At 33.8% G+C, this 21,564-nt stretch overlaps 3 protein-coding genes across 11 annotated transcripts; 1 reads left to right on the top strand and 2 right to left on the bottom strand.

The window, feature by feature from the left end:
- Positions 1 to 2,556: 2,556 nt before the first annotated feature.
- On the top strand, positions 2,557 to 6,767 carry LOC126714283 (deoxyhypusine synthase). 2 transcript variants are annotated; one of them, XM_050414367.1, is made up of 7 exons: positions 2,557 to 3,132; positions 3,229 to 3,396; positions 3,917 to 4,135; positions 4,501 to 4,587; positions 5,641 to 5,746; positions 5,826 to 6,061; positions 6,366 to 6,767. In XM_050414367.1, exons 1-7 carry the CDS (start codon positions 2,920 to 2,922, stop codon positions 6,447 to 6,449), a joined length of 1,113 nt encoding a protein of 370 aa, XP_050270324.1. In that variant the 5' UTR covers positions 2,557 to 2,919; the 3' UTR covers positions 6,450 to 6,767. The 2 variants fall into 2 exon arrangements, with proteins under 2 accessions (XP_050270324.1, XP_050270325.1); XM_050414368.1 differs by having other exon boundaries at positions 2,984 to 3,132; positions 3,233 to 3,396.
- Positions 6,768 to 7,181: 414 nt separating this feature from the next.
- Positions 7,182 to 20,903, bottom strand: LOC126714284 (probable caffeoyl-CoA O-methyltransferase At4g26220). Of its 4 annotated transcripts, XM_050414371.1 has the most exons (7): positions 20,648 to 20,900; positions 17,312 to 17,348; positions 16,665 to 16,749; positions 16,497 to 16,576; positions 15,474 to 15,618; positions 15,270 to 15,401; positions 14,510 to 15,086 (listed from the first exon to the last, which is right to left on the bottom strand). In XM_050414371.1, exons 3-7 carry the CDS (start codon positions 16,731 to 16,733, stop codon positions 14,796 to 14,798), a joined length of 717 nt encoding a protein of 238 aa, XP_050270328.1. In that variant the 5' UTR covers positions 16,734 to 16,749; positions 17,312 to 17,348; positions 20,648 to 20,900; the 3' UTR covers positions 14,510 to 14,795. The 4 variants fall into 4 exon arrangements, with proteins under 4 accessions (XP_050270327.1, XP_050270328.1, XP_050270329.1 ...); XM_050414370.1 differs by lacking the exons at positions 14,510 to 15,086; positions 17,312 to 17,348 and adding an exon at positions 7,182 to 7,779 and having other exon boundaries at positions 20,639 to 20,903; XM_050414372.1 differs by lacking the exon at positions 17,312 to 17,348 and having other exon boundaries at positions 16,665 to 16,765; positions 20,639 to 20,900.
- LOC126714289 (probable caffeoyl-CoA O-methyltransferase At4g26220) lies at positions 7,786 to 11,688 on the bottom strand. Of its 5 annotated transcripts, none has more exons than XM_050414380.1 (5): positions 11,458 to 11,688; positions 10,172 to 10,237; positions 10,006 to 10,061; positions 8,139 to 8,283; positions 7,786 to 8,061 (listed from the first exon to the last, which is right to left on the bottom strand). In XM_050414380.1, exons 2-5 carry the CDS (start codon positions 10,229 to 10,231, stop codon positions 7,810 to 7,812), a joined length of 513 nt encoding a protein of 170 aa, XP_050270337.1. In that variant the 5' UTR covers positions 10,232 to 10,237; positions 11,458 to 11,688; the 3' UTR covers positions 7,786 to 7,809. The 5 variants fall into 5 exon arrangements, with proteins under 5 accessions (XP_050270337.1, XP_050270334.1, XP_050270336.1 ...); XM_050414377.1 differs by having other exon boundaries at positions 9,982 to 10,061; positions 11,458 to 11,660; XM_050414379.1 differs by lacking the exon at positions 11,458 to 11,688 and adding an exon at positions 11,379 to 11,434 and having other exon boundaries at positions 9,982 to 10,061.
- Positions 20,904 to 21,564: the final 661 nt, after the last annotated feature.

The raw sequence follows: 21,564 nt of genomic DNA, 5'->3' as shown, positions 1-21,564 counted from the left end.
GGCACATGCAAGATGCAGAAAAAGGCCACCTTGGTGCTGCAATAATTCATTATACAATCCTTTAAAAGTTGGGAACCACACGCATGGTTCGACTACAACAGTTCTACCATGAATCTAAGATTACTTGGTGATTGAAATTACTGCTGAGTGCTGACTTTTCTCCCAAAAAAAAAAAAAAAAATTATAAGGAGTAGTCTTCAATTTGGGAAGTTTTTAACGAATTCGGTAAAACAAACTATATCAAGTAGCTTAATCAATTAAAAATTAAAACCGTCTTCTTCTTCTTCTTTTATTTTTATATTTTTATACTTGTTTATAAAGAGTTAAACCAAAAAATAAAATTCACAAATTATCCTAACCCTAAACTTGCCACAAACGCAAAAAACATGTCTTATATATGTCACTCATTATGCATATATCATATTTTTTTTTATAATTATACAATCTTTTTTTATTTTATTTTCTCACTAGAAATACATAGATTTCAAGTATGTTGGTTGAAGAATTACTATGAATATTGTTTTCGGGAACTAATATTATGAAGTTTTGAAGAATTAATATGAATATTGTTTTCTTTGGGAGCTAATATTATGAAGTTGCCAAGAATTTAGAGATTAAATTATATGGTTTGATGATATATGCTTTGCTTTCTTTATGACATAATTTTTCTGGTTTATGGTAGAGACTTGGAATGTAACCGGTAGTTACTCGCAATTTGAAGCTTCACGTACTCCAAAATGTTGTGTTTCCTGGTCTGCATTCTACAACAGTACCAAGTACTATATTTTGGTCTTTTTTGTTTTTTTAGGTTTAGAGATAGGTATGGAATGCAATAAATAAGGGATAATTAATGAGATCTTAATCAGAATATTAGTATTAATGAGTTTCTTTTTTACCGTTGGATCTACTTAAATCTAATGGTTTAGAAAATGTGTAACTCTAAAAAGTTACACTAGGTGTAACTTGAACCCATCTCATTATTTAAAACTTGCGTAAAAAATATAAAACACAATTTTGTTTAGTTAGTGTATCAAATTTAATTTAAGGAGCATTATTTAGTGTAAAGTTACTTTATCCTACAAGATTATGATTTATAATTAGTTTAAACTGACATAGTATAACACTATTTATAACTCTAAAAATTAAAATTTAAAAAAATATCAAAATGATGATGTTAGGGTTGTCCAGTTGTGACTAGATCAGACAAAACCTTCTGATCCGAAGGGATCTAAATCGAATTTTGACCTAGTCAACCAATATGATAGTTGGTGATGAATCTTTGCCAAGAAAACTCGACTATTTTAGGTTGATTGGCAATTCTCCTCGCTTGAAACCGACTCCAACCGATTTGATAGAATGCCATCGTACTCTTCCTTCTCTCTTCCAATTTTTATCGTGTGCCTCCAATATGTTGAAATTGCTGCCAAATGTTGCGAGTTCCAACCATATCTAGTGAGAACTTGATTGGATCTAGGCATATCTCAATTGGAAATCTCAACTTCACCATGCTTGCTAACATTACCAATTTTAAGGCTGTTTTGACCAATTTGACCTTTGAATCACCCAAGTTGTGGCAGTCTAACATATATACCTATACCACCGCATACTCTTGGTGCGATGGTCACTCCACAAATATAAGTATTTGTGGTGTGTAGGGGGCAAAGATCAGGGTTCAAATCTGTAGAATGGAGCTTTCACACACATATACAATTAGATTAGGTTAGAGTAGAATTTTTATCTTGTATATATATAAAAAAAAGACCTATATACCGTACAATCGACAATAAGTTGCTTGATCCCAGACCCACCTTAATTGGGTCAATTGTCAATTTGAACCTAAACTTGACACCAACCCACTCGTGGACAACTTTAGATGACGTGAAAAATATGTGGATTTTCAGAAGTTTATGTAAAAATATTAGAAAAACTCAATAAAAGGTCAAATACTTTTATTTTACATTTTTTTAATATAAGAAAGTCGTGTTTCAGCCTTTGGTCAGACTATTTCACTCCTTACTCATGAAACATCTTGAAAATCTGATAGATCGATAATATAATGGATGAAATTTGAGACCTTTGAGCATGTCTTTCAAGTCTATGGACTAATACCGGCTAATACCGGGTGAATGGAAATCGAAACTCAAAATATATGACTTGTCCTTTGAGTCTATGGACCAAGGGTGTGGAATATCAAACTTTTTTTTTTTTTTTTTTTTTGTGGTAAATTGGTACATCAAACTTACATTATTATATATATATATATATGTATGTATTATATTGATATGAATATATATATATATATATATATATAAAATCATAAAAATAAAGATAAAAATGTGGATATAAATATAGAGAGAAATAAGATATAAAAAGATTAAAGTGAATTCATAAAAAAAGAAGAAGAAGATTAAAGTGACTTGATGCTTGTGCCAATTGACAAGCCAGAATATGCGATATAAAAAAAAAAAAAAAAAAAATATATATATATATATATATATTACGTATAAATTAGGTTTTTTTATCCACCAAATTCCCAATAGCATTAAAAAAAAAAAAAAAAAAAAAAAAAAAAAACCTCTCCCATTGTGGCGCAAATCAAAATCCAAAGGCCCAGTCAGATGCAAAGCAAACGCAAATCACCGTTCTCCACAATCCAACAACTGCAGCTTCAACACTACTCAACGGTCAAGGGTACTGTACGAGCTTAAAAAAGAAAGAATAGAAAGCTATAATTAAAAAAGGCAAGGAAAAAAAGTTGGAGAGAGAGGGTTTTTTTTTTCTTTCCAGTTTTTTAGTTTTTACTAACAGTTTTTGCTAAACCCTAAACGCAACCCTCCCTCTCATTTTTCTCCAATTGAAAATTTGGTGGCTGCTGCTACGTTCCTCTCTTTTCTTCTCTGATTGCAGAAGTAGAAAACAATGGGGGAAGCAATGAAGGAAGATCTCAATCTCATGTCATCTGTGCACTCGACGGTTTTCAAACAATCAGAAAACCTAGAGGGACAATGTATTAAGATCGAGGGTTACGATTTCAATCAAGGAGTCAACCACTCCCAGCTTCTCAAGTCCATGGTTTCCACCGGCTTTCAAGCTTCCAATTTGGGAGACGCAATTGAAGTTGTTAATCAAATGGTTAGTTTCTGTTTCTGAAAAAAAAATTAAAAAAAAAAAAAAATTAGTTGTTAGAATTTTGTCACTAGACTTGATTGTTTTTGAATTGGATTGAAGCTAGATTGGAGGCTTGCGGACGAGAGTGTAGCGGAAGATTGTAGCGAGGAGGAGGGAGACCCGTCGTACCGAAAGTCCGTGAGGTGCAAAGTTTTCCTGGGTTTTACTTCAAATCTTACGTCTTCCGGTGTTAGGGACGTGGTTCGCTATCTTGTTGAGCATCATATGGTGAGTAATGAATGGTGTTTTGAGTTTAAAATGAGCGTTTGTAAAAAAAAAAAAAGCTATGAGGAGTTGTTGTTGTGAAACGGAGTTTTGAGTTTTAAAAATGCACTTTTAAGCTCTTAGAACACCTAACCAAATGGACTCGTAATCAACAATTTGAATTAGTTTAATTTTATGGGGTTTTTTTTTTTTTGATAATAATAATAATAATAATAGAAAGGGTTTATAGTATCATTATTATTGGCTTGCCTTGGGTTTACCTTTATCAACAATTTAAATTAAGTTTGATTTTTCTGGTTTTGAGTTATAAAAGGATTTATAAATGAATGGTCATTATTGTGTTGTTGCATTGCATGTAAATTTATCAATAGAAGTGTTATTTCTTTCTGTATGATATATAATCAACAATTTGAATAAGTTTGATATTCTGGGTTGTAAGCCATAAAAGGAATTACAGCAGTATATGTGTTAATGTTGTTGTTTAGAATAATTTGAAGTGTTACTACTCTTATGATAACTGCAGGTTGATGTGGTGGTTACAACAGCTGGTGGTATTGAGGAAGATCTGATAAAATGCCTTGCGCCCACATATAAAGGTGACTTTTCTTTACCTGGAGCCTATTTAAGATCAAAAGGACTGAACCGCATTGGTAACTTGTTGGTTCCTAACGACAACTACTGCAAATTTGAGGATTGGATAATTCCGATTTTTGACCAGATGTTGAAAGAACAAACTGAAGAGGTATTCCTTTAATGCTGTTCTTCTGCAGATTGAGAATTGCAAGCTTAATTTTGTTCTAATCTGCTTCAAAACTGGTAGAGTGATTTACTTGTTTGACGGATTACATTTCCCGGGCTTTGAATGTAAATAAATCAGTACCTGTTAAACTTAAATGATTCAAAAAGAAAAAGGAAAAAAGATTTTTGAGTTGCTAATGTACTTATTGAGTGCTGATATGTGCCTTAAGTTTTGGTCTCCCAGCCCATGTATGCTTTATACAATGCCTTGATGAACTTTGAGGAGAAAATATCATTTTAATATGTAATCTTCTTCTCCTGTTGCCCTGTTGATGGAAAGTGATAACCTATTTTGTTTTGGATTTTCAGAATGTATCATGGACACCATCGAGGTTGATTGCTCGCTTGGGAAAAGAAATTAATAACAAGAGTTCATACCTCTACTGGGCTTACAAGGCAAGTGCTTGTAGCTTTATATTTTGGGAGCAGGCCCTTTCTCCCTTCTTACCATGTTTCTTAGTCACTTTTTTTTGGTTGTTTTTTATTATTTATTTTCCCCTAATTTTACTTATTTTTATGTTCAACATTGTTCAATGCTGGTTAAATAGTAAGTTCAGTGGAACTCATGGGAATGCCATTTTATTATGTAGCATTACTAATGATGCCTATAATCCCAACCTTCTGAGAATTTTTGTTTCTTAAATTTTTTACTACATATGAGAAATTTTTTTGCAAGACTTCTGGTTCTCTTGTAACACATCAGTTTCATTGACAGCTCAAGCAACTCAAACCCTATCCAAAGCGGTCTACATCCTTTTTTTTTGGAAAGTAAAGTGAACTACATTGAAGGAAAGAGAAAGAGAAGAAATTGTAACAGTAAAACATATTAGAAGAGAGTTTTAGAAAAAATAAATAGAGGTGTTTATGCTTTAGTTATTTAAATATACAAAAGAGAGCTAACTTTAGATTTCTTTCATCTAGATTTTTCAGATGCCTCTCTATTGACACTGAGATTCAAGATACATAATCCTTACAAAGCTTTTGTTAGCATTTGAATGCATATTATATATTTTCTGTGTGCTCCAGACTCTGGACCATCCTGTAACTTGCTGCTACTTTGATGTTAGGTTTTGGTAGTATCAGAATAAGTCACGTAGCAAGTTTAGCTGTGGGAAAGTATTTCTGGACTAAAAACCATAAACACTAAGATGTCCTGTAATAATCTTCTGATGGGTAGGTTAGCTTTCATGTGTTACAGAAGTTGCATTTGAATTAGGAATGATGACTCAAATTAAAAGTTAGTATTTCTATGGACGGTTTTTGGCTGTTGTAGTGTATTAGATGGTGCCATTGTTGTGGTCTTTATGGTAATCTAGTAGGTATTTGAACTCTGATCAGTTGTGAAGCATTGTTCACTTGCTACTTTGAAGTAATTGCTCAACATAATGCTACAGAAGTGGTTATTTTGAGATTCACAGATATTTGATTTTCTTTGTCAATCTTTTCCAGAACAACATTCCAGTTTACTGTCCAAGCCTAACAGATGGCTCACTAGGGGACATGTTGTACTTCCATTCCTTCCGCAGCCCTGGTCTGATCGTCGACATAGTTCAAGGTATGCATATCCTTTTTCAACAATCTTGTGAGCCGGTATTTAACAAGTAGAGAATTGAAACTACAAACTCTTTGAACAGACATTAGAGCCATAAATGGTGAAGCAGTACATGCGAATCCTAGGAAGACTGGCATGATAATTCTTGGAGGGGGGCTCCCCAAGCATCACATTTGCAATGCCAATATGATGCGTAATGGTGCAGATTATGCCGTGTTCATTAATACTGCACAAGAGTTTGATGGGAGTGACTCTGGAGCTTGTCCTGATGAGGCTGTATCATGGGGGAAAATACGAGGTTCTGCTAAGACTGTTAAGGTATATTGTGTTTGTCTCATCACTGCTTTGGTTGTTGCCTTCTAGCTTTTCTTCTCACTATACTAAAGCAAATCTTTAGCCTTTTGTTCTCTTTACTTTTATGGATTAGTTGTGTTGCTTCATCTCAGTGTTTGCATATGTAATAGAACTTAGAAGTGCAATAAATATACTATTCTAAGTGTTTTCCTCTTTGCTTTTATGGATTAGTTGTGTTGCCTTCATCTCAGTGTTTGCGTGTGTAATAGAACTTAGAAGTGCAACAAATATACTATTCTAAGTGTTTTCCTCTTGACTGGATTGCCAGGTACATTGTGATGCAACCATTGCTTTCCCTCTACTGGTTGCAGAAACATTTGCCTCAAAAGAGAAAGAATTCCATCAAGAATAAGGCTTCACACAATTTTTCGCAAGGTGTGGATTCATTTATTACTGTATTCTTACTGCTCTTGGTAGCTGAAAAATAGAAAATCCATTCAACAGCCAAGACCACGTCTCTAGCAAGATCAGGTTTCTTGATGATTAGCCCTAAAATATGTACTGTAGTGATGGGGTTGGGAGGGGGGCTTTGGAGATGCTAATGTATGGTCAGGAATATAATGGCCTTTAAAATGATTTATTTGTATTTCTCCTGAATCGTTCTGATTGGCTTTATGGACCTATATTTGTCTTGAATTAAAAAGACATGGAGTTAACTTGCCTGCAACAATTCTAGTCATGTTTGGCTGCTTTTGCACCTGAAAATTGTGTGTATATCCGCCATATGCCAATGCTCTGCTCCGTGTGAAATTGTGAATGTTGAGTTAGACGACCATACTTCTGTGCTATCAAATATCACAGTAGGAATGACACTTTTGGAAGACAATTGTCTTTAGGCTTTGGGAAAGAACAATGAATTGGTCAATTTATAAATTGTTGGCATTAAGGACTTGTGTTGAGGACGATGGATTCAAATCCAACTGACAATAGATTCAACTCGTATTAGGGGGAGAGGAGGAAGAGAAACATTGAATGGTGTGAATTTATTTACACAGAAAAGGTAGCTAGGCCATTTAATGTAAAAATGCAGGTACTCGGATTGGATTACTTATCCCAAAAAAATAAAACAATGAAGCTACAATAATTGCATCCTCACAAAAGAGAGATTTTAGCTGACAATGGAATACACTGTTTTCTGATAATAATAGCTAGGCAGAAATTGTCAAACCATCCCCACCCCCTTTTATCCATAAGGAAGAAGTGGGTGAAGTCACCTGTACTTTTAGTAACCTGAGGCTCTGATGATTCCAAAATCACAAACTGATTTTCAGTCTTCATATGACTACTAATATTTGAAGGAGTAACAATCTATGCGAGGTAATTCAGGCGCGTTTACATTCAAACTCATAAACAAGTACAATGCAGGGAAGTTTCAACTTCCAAACCGTTCCTCATTAGAGCCGCCTGCAGATTGTGATACCATCACCCAAAGAAGCATGTGAAATTTGGACATGAGGATCAACTGCAATTAATTTGTTAAACTCAATTATTTTCTCCCTTATCTCTCTCCCGAATTCTGGAACCAATGCATCAGGAATCATAACTGATCCTCTTCGGAGTGTGTTGTCATAGACAACTAGGCCACCCACCTTTAACAGATTCATCAGCCTCTCATGGTAGTTCCAGTAATTAACCTTGTCAGCATCAACAAAAGCAAAGTCAAAACTCCCTTCGTTTTCATGCTGCAAAAAAGAAAGAGAAACTTGAAGACTTTACTGTGGTAGTAAACTGATGAGCTGAATAAAATTTAAAACTAGAGGAAATAGAGATAATAAGATCATATTGTGGCAATCAGGAAAGAATATTAATAATAAAAGGAAATATATCCTTATATTTTGCAGTAGCTGATCAAGAACTGGTAAAGCTTCCGACTCAATGAAATCAATTTTGTCTGCAATACCAGCTTTCCTAATAATCGGCAACCCAATCTCAAATGTCTCCCGATTTACATCTATGGCTATAATCTGCAGTAATGTATGGCAAACCATAAGTAATTTTATAGGTAACTATAAGATACTCACTAAAGCTATCCATCGCAGACCTTGCCATCCTCAGGAATTGTAAGAGCAGTGAGGAGAAGAGAGTATCCTGTGTAAACTCCAAGTTCAATAGTCCTTTTTGCATTAACTAGCTTCAACAGCATGGCCATCAACTGACCTACATCTGGTGCAGTAGAGTAAAAAGCCCTAAAAATGAAAAGCTAATTATCTTTCTGGAATCTGTGAGATAAAAAAATGCTTGAAACTCTCCACCAAGTCATTTTGAAGGCATAATCAAGAATGGGTGCTATAAACAACTTCACTAATTCTTTCAGTGCCAACTACTGAATCAGTAAGATGATTTACAATATGCACATCATTCTTTGTCTTGTGCAGCATTTCTTAAAGTGGGATATACCACATGAATTAATTTGTTCCATTTCATTCCCATGGCCTTTTTTGGATGAACAAGTGACTTTATTCAAAACAAAGAAACATGCTTACAAGCAAAGTACACAGCTGCTAAGCTGCAAACACTCTACACTTGTACAAACTAGTTAAATTTAACTGCTATTACAATCAACTTTGGCTACCTTACTAACCTACTGCACAAACACCAAATTACTCTTCACTTTCTAGATCTTTTGATTCCCCATTTACACCTCACTTATAATATATTTTTTCATCTATATAAAGGAGATTCCCTCTTCACAACATAGGACTCTATTCAAGATTCAGTGGTTCCAACACCTCTTATGGTGCCTAGGCACTGAGGTTCAAACCCCACCAGTCCCCTTCCTGCTATTTACCTATAAAAAGAAAAAAGGATTGAATACAATAGCTCCCTCTATTCTCCACATGGGCACTAACTTCCAATCTGATAAGTATGACCTATACCATCCTCTGTTTCAACTTGCTCACTGAATTCTTGCATTTTTTTGAAGCTAGATGCAGCACATAGTTGCATTCCAAGCTAGCTTGAAAAGAACAACTCTTTTCTCCCCAATCAACTGTTTCAGCTCTCCAAGTGGGAAGCATCTCCTGCAGAAAATACAAGCCGTATCACCATTGTAACCCCATTGCAGCAGCCTATCCTGAATGACCAACCTACTTCTGTCTGCTAACCAGCCAATAAAAGCATATCTAGGGACAACAATGGAGAACCATATTGACTTCTGGTCACTTGGATCTAATTTCATTCAATGTCTCTGCACAAGTGAATTTTCCTGATTGGAATGGAATCCAAATGGCCTGGTCCTTCTCTTCTTAATCAGAGGAAGCTTGTTTTGAATTGATACTAGAGCTTCCAATCTTACAGGCTTCCAGATCCAATCTCTTTCTTGCAGCACACCTGAGACTGGGGTATTCATACTGCTGGATGCATCATATACAACTCTAAATCCATATTTTGAATGCCAAACTCCTTCAGAATGCCAACTGTACGTCATAGTTGAATATTTCTCCCATCTTCCACAGCAAACTACAAGAATGGCCTTGCTGTACTTCTAAGCCTTATGGTTTTCCTCCATCCCCAACTGTTCTCTTGAGGAATCTTCACAATCTGAAAACTTTTTCCTTTCAAAAGGTTTGTGTGCACCCAAGCAACCCATATTAAGTCTGTTTGTGCACATGGCATTTCATAATTCTAGAAATTTGAAATTGTTTAAGAATTTAAATGGCATCCATTTATAACTAAAGTGATTTCAGGATTATGGACTTAGAACGCATCATTTTTGTGGTTTTACTTTTGCATTATCAAAGGAATATTCAGAAATTTCATTTCATGCTGAGGTTTATAAACACCTAAAAAATAACCTTGACAAGAGTCAGAATATACAAAAGGAGTCAGGAACTGTAGTAGAAGATAGAACTAGAATCAAGTTCATAAGAAAGAAGAACAATTACTTTGGATGGCTAGCAGTAACATGCCTTAGCTCCTTCAGAAATTCTGATTCACGTGGGTACACACTAGTCTCCAGTATGTACTACAACATCATTGAAGAATGAAATTGAGAATTCAAATGGCAAAAGTGCCTGCTTGGGGTGGGGGGTGGGAGGGGGGGGGGGGGGGGTGTTGAGGAAAATGGTGCATTACCTGATACAAATCTTCACTCTGCAATATATTGTGAGGTACCTTTCCCACAATTTTCTCCATTGCTTCCTATAAAGAGGTAAATGAGGAGGACTCACTATAAGAATTATATCATTTAGAAAGGACAACGATGTATTATACCAGCAATGTATTGTTTTCAAAGAGAAAGAAATTTATAAAACCTCATATATATATATATATGTAGATCCAAACTTGAATGAAAAAAAGGGGGTCAGCTAAGGAAAATATGTAAATCTCCTTCTTGGCACTACCTTTGGAGTATACACCGAAGAAAAGAAAAGAAATGGAGGTTTTCAGTTTAGCTTATGTTTCATTGTTTGCTTAGTAATTGAGAAGAAAATTATTCAAAAATTTCAGAAATTTTCTCTCCACAATAGGTTAGATTTGGATTGAAAGTTGGTAACAAGAAAAGAAGTTACTGGAAATAATTTTTTAATTTTTTTTTTCTCTGTAGTTTCCTTCCATTTATTGTACATAACCAAACATCATTACATAATTCTTTTCTTTTCTCTCATTGAAAGCAAACTAAACAGTTGTAAAGTGTTGCCAAGAATAGAGCCATAGAAATCTCAACGTATATATGACATCAGGAATAAATGTTGATTATCCTGGCAAAACGGACTGAATCAACTCCTTCAGCCTCATCAAGCAGTTACTCTTTTTTTGTGAACAACACCGCAATTCAAACCAACTAGTTCACTTATTGGAGGCAGTTAATTCCTAGCCTTTGCAAAATGCCTAGGTCATTACTACAAATCAATTAACATCATGATCTATGATACAACTATCCTACAAAATTAGTCATTTCCCAGCACAATGTATTGCACCTTAATGCTTATCTTGTCCTATTACTTCTTGGCATTCCTATTTCAATATTGTCAGATGCAAAACCTCAAGTCATTATGATTTTCGATTTCTCATAGATGTATCATTTTTTACTCATAAAACATCTGTATTACTTGGACCAAAGGGGTCCTATGAAAACAAAGGACACAAAAAGAAAAAGAAAAAAGAAAGAAAGAAAGACTGTATTAGTCAAAATTCAATATGATGCCCATATATATACATCAAATGTATCACATAAAAAACTTAGAATATAGTAACAGTCACCCCAAAAAAGATATAACACATAGCTCTAGATGAAGTGAATAAGTGCCAAGATTATATATAGAATTTAACTAAGTTGCACCTGGCTGCAGATTTATCTTGTAAAAGTTCTAGAGAGAGAGAGAGAGAGAGAGAGAGAGAGAGAGAGAGAGTGGTTGTACCTGGCTGCAGATTGTGGTGTGAATTGGGGTTCCACCTTCAGCAACTGGTTTTTCCTGGGCTACTGTCTAACACTAACACTTTACGTGGCTGACAGTTGACTTATCTGTCAATCATTGCTGTCTGAAACCCTTTTTGTCTGGACGTTACAGTGGTTATTGTATCATGCTTTCCAGTAGAAACAGAATTAATTAAGGCTTCGTTTTATTCACCACTGATAAAATTCTTGTACAAAATATGTTCCTTAAATCTCATACTGTATTTTTAACAAGATTATGCATCATGAGAAAGTTTAAAATTATATCCTAAAAAACCTTCCTTGCAAATTAGACCATTACAGGAAAGTTGCGAATTATTATTGTTATTTATTTATTTTTTTGTTTCTCAAAAAAAAAAAATTATTGTTATTTTTTCATTTTGTTTACTTAAGGTTTTTTAAAACTTTCTTTAAAAAAAAGTTTCTATATCTATATTCTATATATTACTAAAAGTTGAAGCGGAACATTTATTGTTGCTAAACCCTCTCGTGAGCCGCATCAATGTAGCATTTCAGGCGACTTTGGTACATTCCGGTCACATTCAGTCTACTTCGGTCCAATTCAACCCATTATGGTTCTGTTCAGTCAACCTTGGTTTATTTGGTCCCATTCATTCCACTTGGTCAATTCGGACCAGTTCGGTCCATTCGGTCTTGAAATATAAAATGAAAAAACTAAAATTACTTAAAAATAATATTTTTTTGGAATGTGATTTTTATTAATTTTATTTGTATTTCATTAAATTATTTAATGATATATATACAATTTTAAAAAAAAAAAAAATTATTTGGATGATAAGTGCCCTGTATGCACTTAACCGTTGTAATTACTATCTAACTGTTTTGTTTTTATTTTTATTTTGAAGTTCCTATTTTATAATTAAGTTTGTCTAATATAGTTATTAACAATGTGTTTACTTAAGAATTTATGTTCATTTTGATGTTCTTTTCTATGTTGTTATATCTTATTGGCTTCCCTTGGGATTGGTAACTTAGGGTCCGTTTGGATACAGCTGAAAATTGAAAACTGAAACTGAAAATTGAAAAACACTGTAGCAAAATAATTTTTAAATGTGTGAATAGTATCGTGGGACCCATTTTTAATGAAAAAGTTGCTGAAAAGTGAAATTTGTGGGTCCGTGAACAGTACACGATGTGCTGTGATTGGCTGAAACAAATTGGAAAAGTCAAAATTTGCAGTTACTGTTCATTGAACAGTACATGAACAGTAACCGCAGCACTCAAAAAGCTCAAAAATGCGTGAAAAAAAAAAAGGGAAAACGCAGATGCAAACGCCCTATCCAAACGTAGCCTTAATTGCCATTTTGAATTTACGTGACATGACTAAAAACTCAATTATAAATTCATCCCAAAATTTAGTATTTCAAGTTAATGTGCTTGTAATATTTAAAGATAAAACATTGCTATACTCCTGTTAAACCACATCAGCTTAGCATTTTGATATATTTTGGTCCAGTTCGATCAATTTCAGTCCACACCAATCAATTTCGTTCACTTTGGTGATGCTTTGGGAGGAGATGTTTGTGTAGAAAGAGAAGTTGCTTTATTGACAATTATGTCACATTCTTAGCATAATGTTGGTGGGTTGTTGATAAAATTACATTTTTCTTATGTTATTGAAGTTTTTTTTTTTTTTTTTTCCCTAAAATAAGTGATGAATTTACTTATTCTTTAGGTCATTTCAAACTAATAGAGGATGAATTGTATGTAAGGAAGACTAACAACAAATTTCAACTACACATTATATTATTTACAAAATACTTCGTCTTAGATAATATTGAATGTAAAATGCACTATATTTTCTTAAAAAAAAAAAAAAACTTACAAAATTTCAAACACTTTCAAATAACAAATATAAATAGCTTAATTTGAAAATTTAACATATTGTATCAACCATACTTTGTTAGAAAATAATTACATCATTTTAAGAAGTTTTGAGACTAACTCTTATAAGTCTCATATACTATTTTCATTTTTCACTTAAAAAAATAAATTATCAATTTTTTCTGTGCACTGCGCTCAGGTTTGCGACTAATGTAAAGAAAAATTGAGGTTGGATCACTTCATGTCAATAATTCTTCCAAACAATCTCTAAAAATTCTTAGTGCTCCCTGTTTTTTAATATAAAAAAATGGCAAGTGCTTAGAGGGACCTTGGGAGAATAGTATGGAAATAATTTTTTGATTATAAATTAAAAAGTTGGTAACATCATCAATAATTTGTATTTTGCTTATGTCTCATTATTTCTTTGGCTGATGCCTTCAACTTTTCTTCTAACGTGCATTATAAATTTTTCTACAAACACAATGTAGCTTTGTTTTTATTTTTTATTTTTCAATGAATAAGTTGCTTTATTCATACCAGAGAAAATAATACCACCTGTTAAGCAGGAGACACGAACTCTCAGTTGACATCGCAACACTTCACTCTTTGGCTCAGCTGTCTATAAATCTACCCCTTCCTAGTAATGACAGGACATTAATATTATACTATACTTACTGATATGTGAGTTTGTGCATGTTAAGTTAGATGACCATACTTCTGTGTGATCAAAGATTAAAAGTAGGAATGGCACTTTAAGAAGATAGCTGTCTTCTGCCATTGGGGAAAGAACAATCAACAATGTCTAGAACAGTCTATAAATTGTGGGCATTAAGGCCTTATGTGTTTGGACAATAGATTCAAATCGTATTACTTAAAAAGAGGGGGAGACGAAGCAAAACATCCAACAGTTCAGATTCAGTAACACAGAAAAGCAGCCTAGGCCATTTATATTTAGGCTAAAATACAGGTACTGGGATTGAATTACTTATTGCAAAAAGCAGCAGGCGTTGTACCCTCATTGGCATGATGTATATCTTCCTTAATTTGTCATCAATGTATACAAGAACAGATTATCATTTGGATAAAAAGTGGAGAAATTCATAAGAATGAACCTTGGGCTTATTCAAACAAAAGGGGAACTTGAGAGAGAGAGAGAGAGAGAGAGAGAGTCCTTTGTTGAAGATGATTTCAGCTCACAATGGAAAATATACTGTTTTCTGATAATAGTAGCTAAAAACAGAAAATGGCAACAGTTCTTTTTGGTCCACAAGGAAGACCTGAATGAAGCCATCTGTTCTTTTAGCAACCCCAGCTTCTGATGTTTCTAAAACCACACACTTTTCTTTATATGAGAACTAGTATCTAAAGGAGTACTAATCTAAGCGAGGTAGTTGAGGTTCAATTATTACATTCAAACTCATAAAGCAAGAAAAATGCAGAGAAGTCTGAAGAAATCATTCAGTAGATACGCCTGCAGATTGTGATACCATCACCCAATGAAGCATGCGAAATTTGGATGCGAGGATCAGCTGCAAATGATTTGTTAAGCTCAATTGCCAACTCCCTCTCCTGTTTCCAGAACTCTGGAACCAACGCATCAGGCATTGCTACTGTTCCTTTCCAGAGTGTGTTATCATAGACAACTAGGCCACCTACCTTTAACAGTTTCATCAGCCTCTCATGGTAGTTCCAATAATTCACACTGTCAGCATCGATAAAAGCAAAGTCGAAACTCCCTTCATTTTCAGGCTGCATAATTCCCCACCCCCACCCCCCCCCGCCCCCAAAAAAAAAAAAAAAAAAAAAAAAACAGGAAGAAGAAGAAAGAAAGAGAAATGTGAAGACCTCATTGTGGTCTGTGGATAATAAATTGATGAGATCATATTGTGACAATCATGAAAAGATTAATAATATAGGGAGGGTCATTCTTACATTTTGTAATAGCTGATCAAGAACTGGTAAAGCCTCAGACTCAATGAAATCAATTTTGTCGGCAACACCAGCTTTCTTAATTACTGGCAACCCAATCTCAAATGTCTCCCGATTTACATCTATGGCTATAATCTGCAGTTTTATTTGGCAAACCATAAGCAGTTTGATAGATAAGATTATCACCGAAGAATACTCATTACAGACCTTTCCATCCTCAGGAATTGTAAGAGCAGTGAGGAGAAGAGAGTATCCTGTAAAGACTCCAAGTTCAATTGTCTTTTTCGCATTTGCTAGCTTCAACAACAAGGCCATCAGCTGACCTGCATCTGGTGCAGTAGCCATCCTAGCCCTAGAAGTTGACAAGCTAATTATTTTTTTGAATGAAGAGAGATATTGATGCAGGGAGCACTAAAACAACAACCTTAAGATGTTATTTTTGAATTTGAATTTTAAATTTGGGTTTAATGTTGAGGGTTTTAAGGGATTTAATTAGGTATTTTCTATTGGTGTAATCCCTAAACCATTTAAAGTAGTGATCTTGTAATTGTGGAAGGCAGTATGATTTGGAATATAAATTATGTTTTGAGAATATGTCTCTATCTTCGATTGGTGGTGATGCCAAACATCTTTAGGTGGTGACTGATGCCTAAGGTTTTTAGGCAGATTCTATGTGGTAAAGCCTAGAGTTTATACTTTTGTTTCTTGTTAATCCTCATTTTCCTACACTTTCCTGCATTGGATTTTTTTTTTTTTAATAAAAAATGTTTGAAAGTCCCCACTAAGTCATTTTAAACTGAGCCATGAGTTGTTGCTATAACCAAGTATTGAACCAGTTAGATGATTTGCTATATGCTCGTCATCCATTGTCTAATACACCATTTCTTAAGGTGGTATTCAAATACCGCACGAACAAATTTGTTCCATTTCCTTCGGCATTTCATAATTCTAGAAAATTTTAAACAGTTTGATAGTTTACGTGCGTTCCATTTATAATTGAAGTCATTTCAGGATAATAAACTTCTAATTGCACCATTTGTGGCGTTGCTCTATTGAAGGAATATTCAGAAATTTCATTTAACACTGAGGTTTCTAAACACCTATAAAATTACATTGACAAGAGCTTGAGTATATAAAAAGAAGTCAAGAACTAAAGTACACGAAAGAACTAGCATCAAGTTAGTTAAGAAAATTTCTCCAAAAAAAAAAAAAAGGTTAGAGGACAATTACCTTGGATGACTAGCAGTGACATGCCTTAGCTCCTTGAGAAAATCTGGTTCTCGTGGGTACACACTAGTCTCCAGGATATACTGCAACATTGTTGGAGAACGAATTGAGAATTCAACCAAGAAAATATGAAAAAAAGAAAAGAAAAAAAGGAGAATGGTATAGTACTACCTGATACAAATCTTCACTTTGCAATAAACCCTTGGAAGGACTGGTTACCTTTTTCGCATTTTGCTCCATTGCATCCAATAAAGCTCTAGGGTAATGATGAACTATAAGAGCCAAAATGAATGTTTTCTCTTCCTAAAAACTAGTAGCTGTAAATCTCATTAAAAAAAAAAAAAAAAAACAAAACCTAGTAGCTGTCCTCACGGAGTTTTAAAAGTTATGTCTTTTCATAAGTGACCTTTCAAAGGTCACAAGTCACCTTTCAAAGGTGTACGTATTTTCATTGGTATCTCTTCATTGTTTATAAAATATTCATTCTATTCATTTTTTTCACAGATTGTTGCAGACCTTAAAGAGAAATTCAGAGACTTATCCAAATAAAGAAAACAAATTCTTTGCGCATCTAAGCCTACTTCAATCCATGTTTCTTCCATTGTTTTCCCTTAATTTTTCAATACTCCCAATAGTGACGAAAAAGCATAAATGGCCAATTTAGAAGACCACCTTCAAATTAGCCATTTGAATGTATCAATTGAAAAACCTAGAATATAATAACAACCAGCCAAGAAAAGATACAACATGTCAACTATATTGTTCTAAATGAAGTGAATGCTTGCCTAAATTATATATAGAACTTAACTAAGTTGTACCTGGCTGCAAATTTATCTTGAAAATGTGTGTGTGTGAGAGAAAGAGAGAGAGAGAGAGAGAGTGTGTGTGCAAGTGGTGATACTTGTGCCTGGCTGCAGATTGTGATGTGAACAAATTGTTGAACCAGGACCCTGATATTGTATCTGGGTTCCACGTGCAGCAACAGGTTTTTCAGGGCTACTGTCTACAGGGTCGGAACCAGGATTTGAACCGGGGGGGCAGGTGACATTTGAACCAGGTAACATTTGGAACTTCAGTTTGGAGATTTTCAGAAACTGGGACATCAACGGATTCAACGCTAGGGGTTGGCAATCTTGCATCATCAGCTATGACTTCGGAATTATTTGGATTTTTTCTTTTGAAAAAATTTAATATTGTAGTGGACTTACTCATGATCTACAAATTAAAAAAAAAAAAAAAGTTTCTCATTATTTCCATAATTCGTAGTTCTATACACCAACTAAAAACAAGGAACTTCTCAACCAAAAAAAAAAAAAAAATCTAAAACCAAAATAATCACAAACAGATAAGCACAAGTTTATATATATTACTAATATTAGCCACGTCACATCAATATATCAATATATATATAAAAGCAGAGACCTCATGCAAGAGTGCATGAGGTTTTGCCATGTGGCGCTCTATATGAGTTCTTTGCAATCTTCTTTATTATGAAACAATGTTGTTTCATTCCAACCTCAAAAATTAAAAGAAGGTAGCTTTTATGTTTAGCACTTATTGCTTCAGCAAAAATCAATTTAGTTATTTCTCTCTCCAAACTCTTCACTTCTTACAAACAAAACAAAAAACAAAAAAACTCTTTCACTTTGCCTTTCAAATTTAAATGCACACTACGGATAAGCACTTGGCAAAGTGAGACCAAGTTTTGCACCGTTACTTTCTCACCAAAAAAAAAAAAAAAAAATTTGCATTGTTAAATTTTAATATATTTTCGCTGAGATCAAACCCATCTTAATTTTTTTTTTTTTTTTCACTTATTATCTCTCTTAACTCTTCAGTCCTTCTAGCAAAATAAAAATAAAAATGAAAAATCTTTCACTTCCCCTTTCAATTTAAACGCACACTAATGTACCTGTTTCTTTTGGAAATTATATATTGATGGATCTTCCTTCTATTGATGGATCAACGATTCCTCTATGAGTTCATGGAAAAAAACTCCTTTCTCAGTGTCTATAAATAAATATTCCGACTCTCACTCTTTGTTTCTTTCTTTCATTTTTATTTATTTATTTATTTTATTTTAGGTACTGAGTTTGTGGTTTGCAATGTTTGAGGGAAGACAGACTCTAGGAGATTGAAGCTTCAACTTTTCCTATTTTGGTCGGGGACTAAAGTCACTAAACCTAAGGAGAAAAAGCCACCGGCCCCAAATTTATCATACCCTTAGGTAATGGGTTTTTGATAATCAAACTACATGGTGGTTTGTTTCTTTTCATTTGAACTATTTACTGGTTGAGATTTTTACTAAGCCACACCATTTTTGTAATTTATAATTTGGCTTTTGGTGAGTGATTTAAATATGTTACATGAGGATGTGATTAAAGAAAATTAGTTGAATTGGGTACTATTTAGACCCTAGGGCAAAGATAAGTTGAGTAAATAATCCGGTTTTGTTAGGCAGGTAGAAAGATCAATGAGGAAGAAGCTCAATCAACAAATCAAGCTCCCCAATGCCACATGTAGTTGGAGCACATACCCATGTATCTATATGGATTGGGTCACATTCAAAATGCCAATGGGAAAACTTTTGTGGGATTCAAAGTGCTAAGAGCCTAGGAGTAATTATATATTTTATTTTGAATCCATAGTGTTTGATAAAATGCTTGAAGAAAATTTATAATTTTTATTTGGTTGTATGATGTAGCAGCCTATATAATTGACACGAGTGAAACAAACAAACTTAACTATGAGTTAGAAAGTTGTTATTATTTTTAGGTGAATAATTTTCTTTTACCTATTGAGGGGTTAAATATTATTTGGAAGCAAAGTTTTAAAATAATCAACACAATCTACACATATTCTATGTCCTATTATATAACAAAAACTCAATTATTAAAAATAAGAACAAAGAAAGAAACAATGAGAACCGCAAAGGTACAAATTAAGAATTAGGTGGGCAAAAAAAATTATGTGGTGTCTCCATTATTTAAAGGTTAGCCTATACTCTATATTAACTCAAAAAAGTATTAAAAAAATTGTTAAATATATTATACTGATACACCTTTGTTAAAAAATTGTTAAATATGCTAATCATGTCTAGCTCAATCATCATTGAAGCTGCTTGCTTATTTATTTATTTATCTATTGGTCAAGTATCATGTACAGTTGTCCACGAGAGCATTGACAATATCAAAGTGAGTTTGTTGCTTTGCCTAGACATGAATCACTATGCAACCTTAGCATGGCTATAATTAAAATATTATTGAAAATGCTTCATAAGATCAATGCCTTCGTTAGACATTTCGTATGACAAGGGATAGGTTCAAGGAGTTTGATATGCAATTATGCATAATTTATGCTTGCAATTAATTGTTTTATGATCAACTGATGGTACGCAACAAAATATGCCTACATGCTCTGAAGTTTCTCCTATAATTTTAGGTGATTTTAGCAATAAAAATATATATTATTTATGCTATAATATATGTACAAAAATTTCCAAAACCATTTTACAGCATTATCCGCGCAACGCGCAGGCAACATTCTAGTAAAGTGAAAAAAACAAAGTTCACAAGTTCATATTATCATATATATACAAATAATATTACTATATTAGCCATATCACACAAAGTGACAAAGACAATTTTTGATAAAACCAAAACAATTGATCAAAGACTTGGTCAATTCGTGATTGGTCTCACAAAAAAGTCACTTATGACTTACCAAAAACTAATCTTCACAGACTCACAAGTGACAAAAAAAAATACTACCAAATACTACTCTCACAAATAAGATATTCACTATCACATACTCACATTCCACTGTATCTTGGTACCACTTTATTTCTCTATAGTTAAAACCAAAAAAAAAAAAAAAAGTTACAAACAAAGTTTGAAATTGGTCCTACGTCCACACAACCACAAACACCAAGTCACCAACTAAGTCTACGGTCCACACAGACATGATGACAAGACACAACACAGTAAACACACCAGTCCAATAAAAGCCAGTAAGCCACAATTCACAAATACTGAAATACAGTCAACACAGTTCATCAAAAAACGCAGAGGGCAGAGGGCTAACCTGGCAAGACAAAAAAAACAAAAATCTAAACTTGAGAGAGGAGAGAAATTTCTTAGATTTACCGTGTGTGACTGTGATCAAGCATCTAAGGTGGAGCAGCAGCAGCAATAGACCAACAGTCCGGATCTGATCTGAGGAAAAGAACAGCAGCAGCACTTAGCAGCAGTGATGGAGCCTGGAGGAGGCGTTGATACTTGATGAGGTTGAGTGGAGGAAGAGTGAGGTTAGGATAAAAATTTGAGAATTGTATCTGGCTTCCACCTGCAGCTACAGGTTTTTCTGGGCTACTGTGTGCTGTGTTGTCTGAGCGCATTTTTGTTTGGAAGTTAGAAATGCTTATTATAATATGATTGTGAATTTTTTTTCCCACGTTTGTTTACTTGAGCAAAACGTTTATTTTTTTAAATCTGAAAGCGGATCACTTCTTATCAATAATGCTTGCAAACAATCTTAAAAAAATTCAAATTGGTCCCTTTTTTTAATATTGATAAGAGGTAGCTTTGGAAACAGTGTGAAAATAATATTTTTATTATAAAAAACTTTGTTGCTTTGCATTTGGTTGCTGCTTGTTGGGTTATAGTTGACCCCATTTAATTAATCTAATTAACTAAATTCATTAATTAGTCAAATTACATGCAAATCAGATTAAGGCACAATTAAATCACCAAACTAAATAGAGTGCAGCATAAATTAAGTTTGATATGGATTGTACTGCTTTTTATTTATTTTAATTATTAGATCTTTTAGAAATCTATGGTGTAAAAATGGTGTAACTTTTGCAAAGTTATCGTTTGGTTTCAGAGGATCAATTGGTGAAAGAAAATTTTGAATGATGTAAGAGGATGAGCTAGTGCATACATCCCTGCAAAGGTTTCTGCCAGTGATACAAGCCTCTCTACTATGATGAGAATCCAGGCGTAAATTGGATCATTATAGGCTAGGCTTGAGTAGGGTGCAGTGTTGTTTGTTTGGTCTGTTAGTTAGTCCT

Source organism: Quercus robur, chromosome 2 (genome assembly GCF_932294415.1).
Source record: "Quercus robur chromosome 2, dhQueRobu3.1, whole genome shotgun sequence".
Classification (NCBI taxonomy): Eukaryota; Viridiplantae; Streptophyta; class Magnoliopsida; order Fagales; family Fagaceae; genus Quercus; species Quercus robur.
This window is presented reverse-complemented; position numbering and strand designations above follow the sequence as displayed.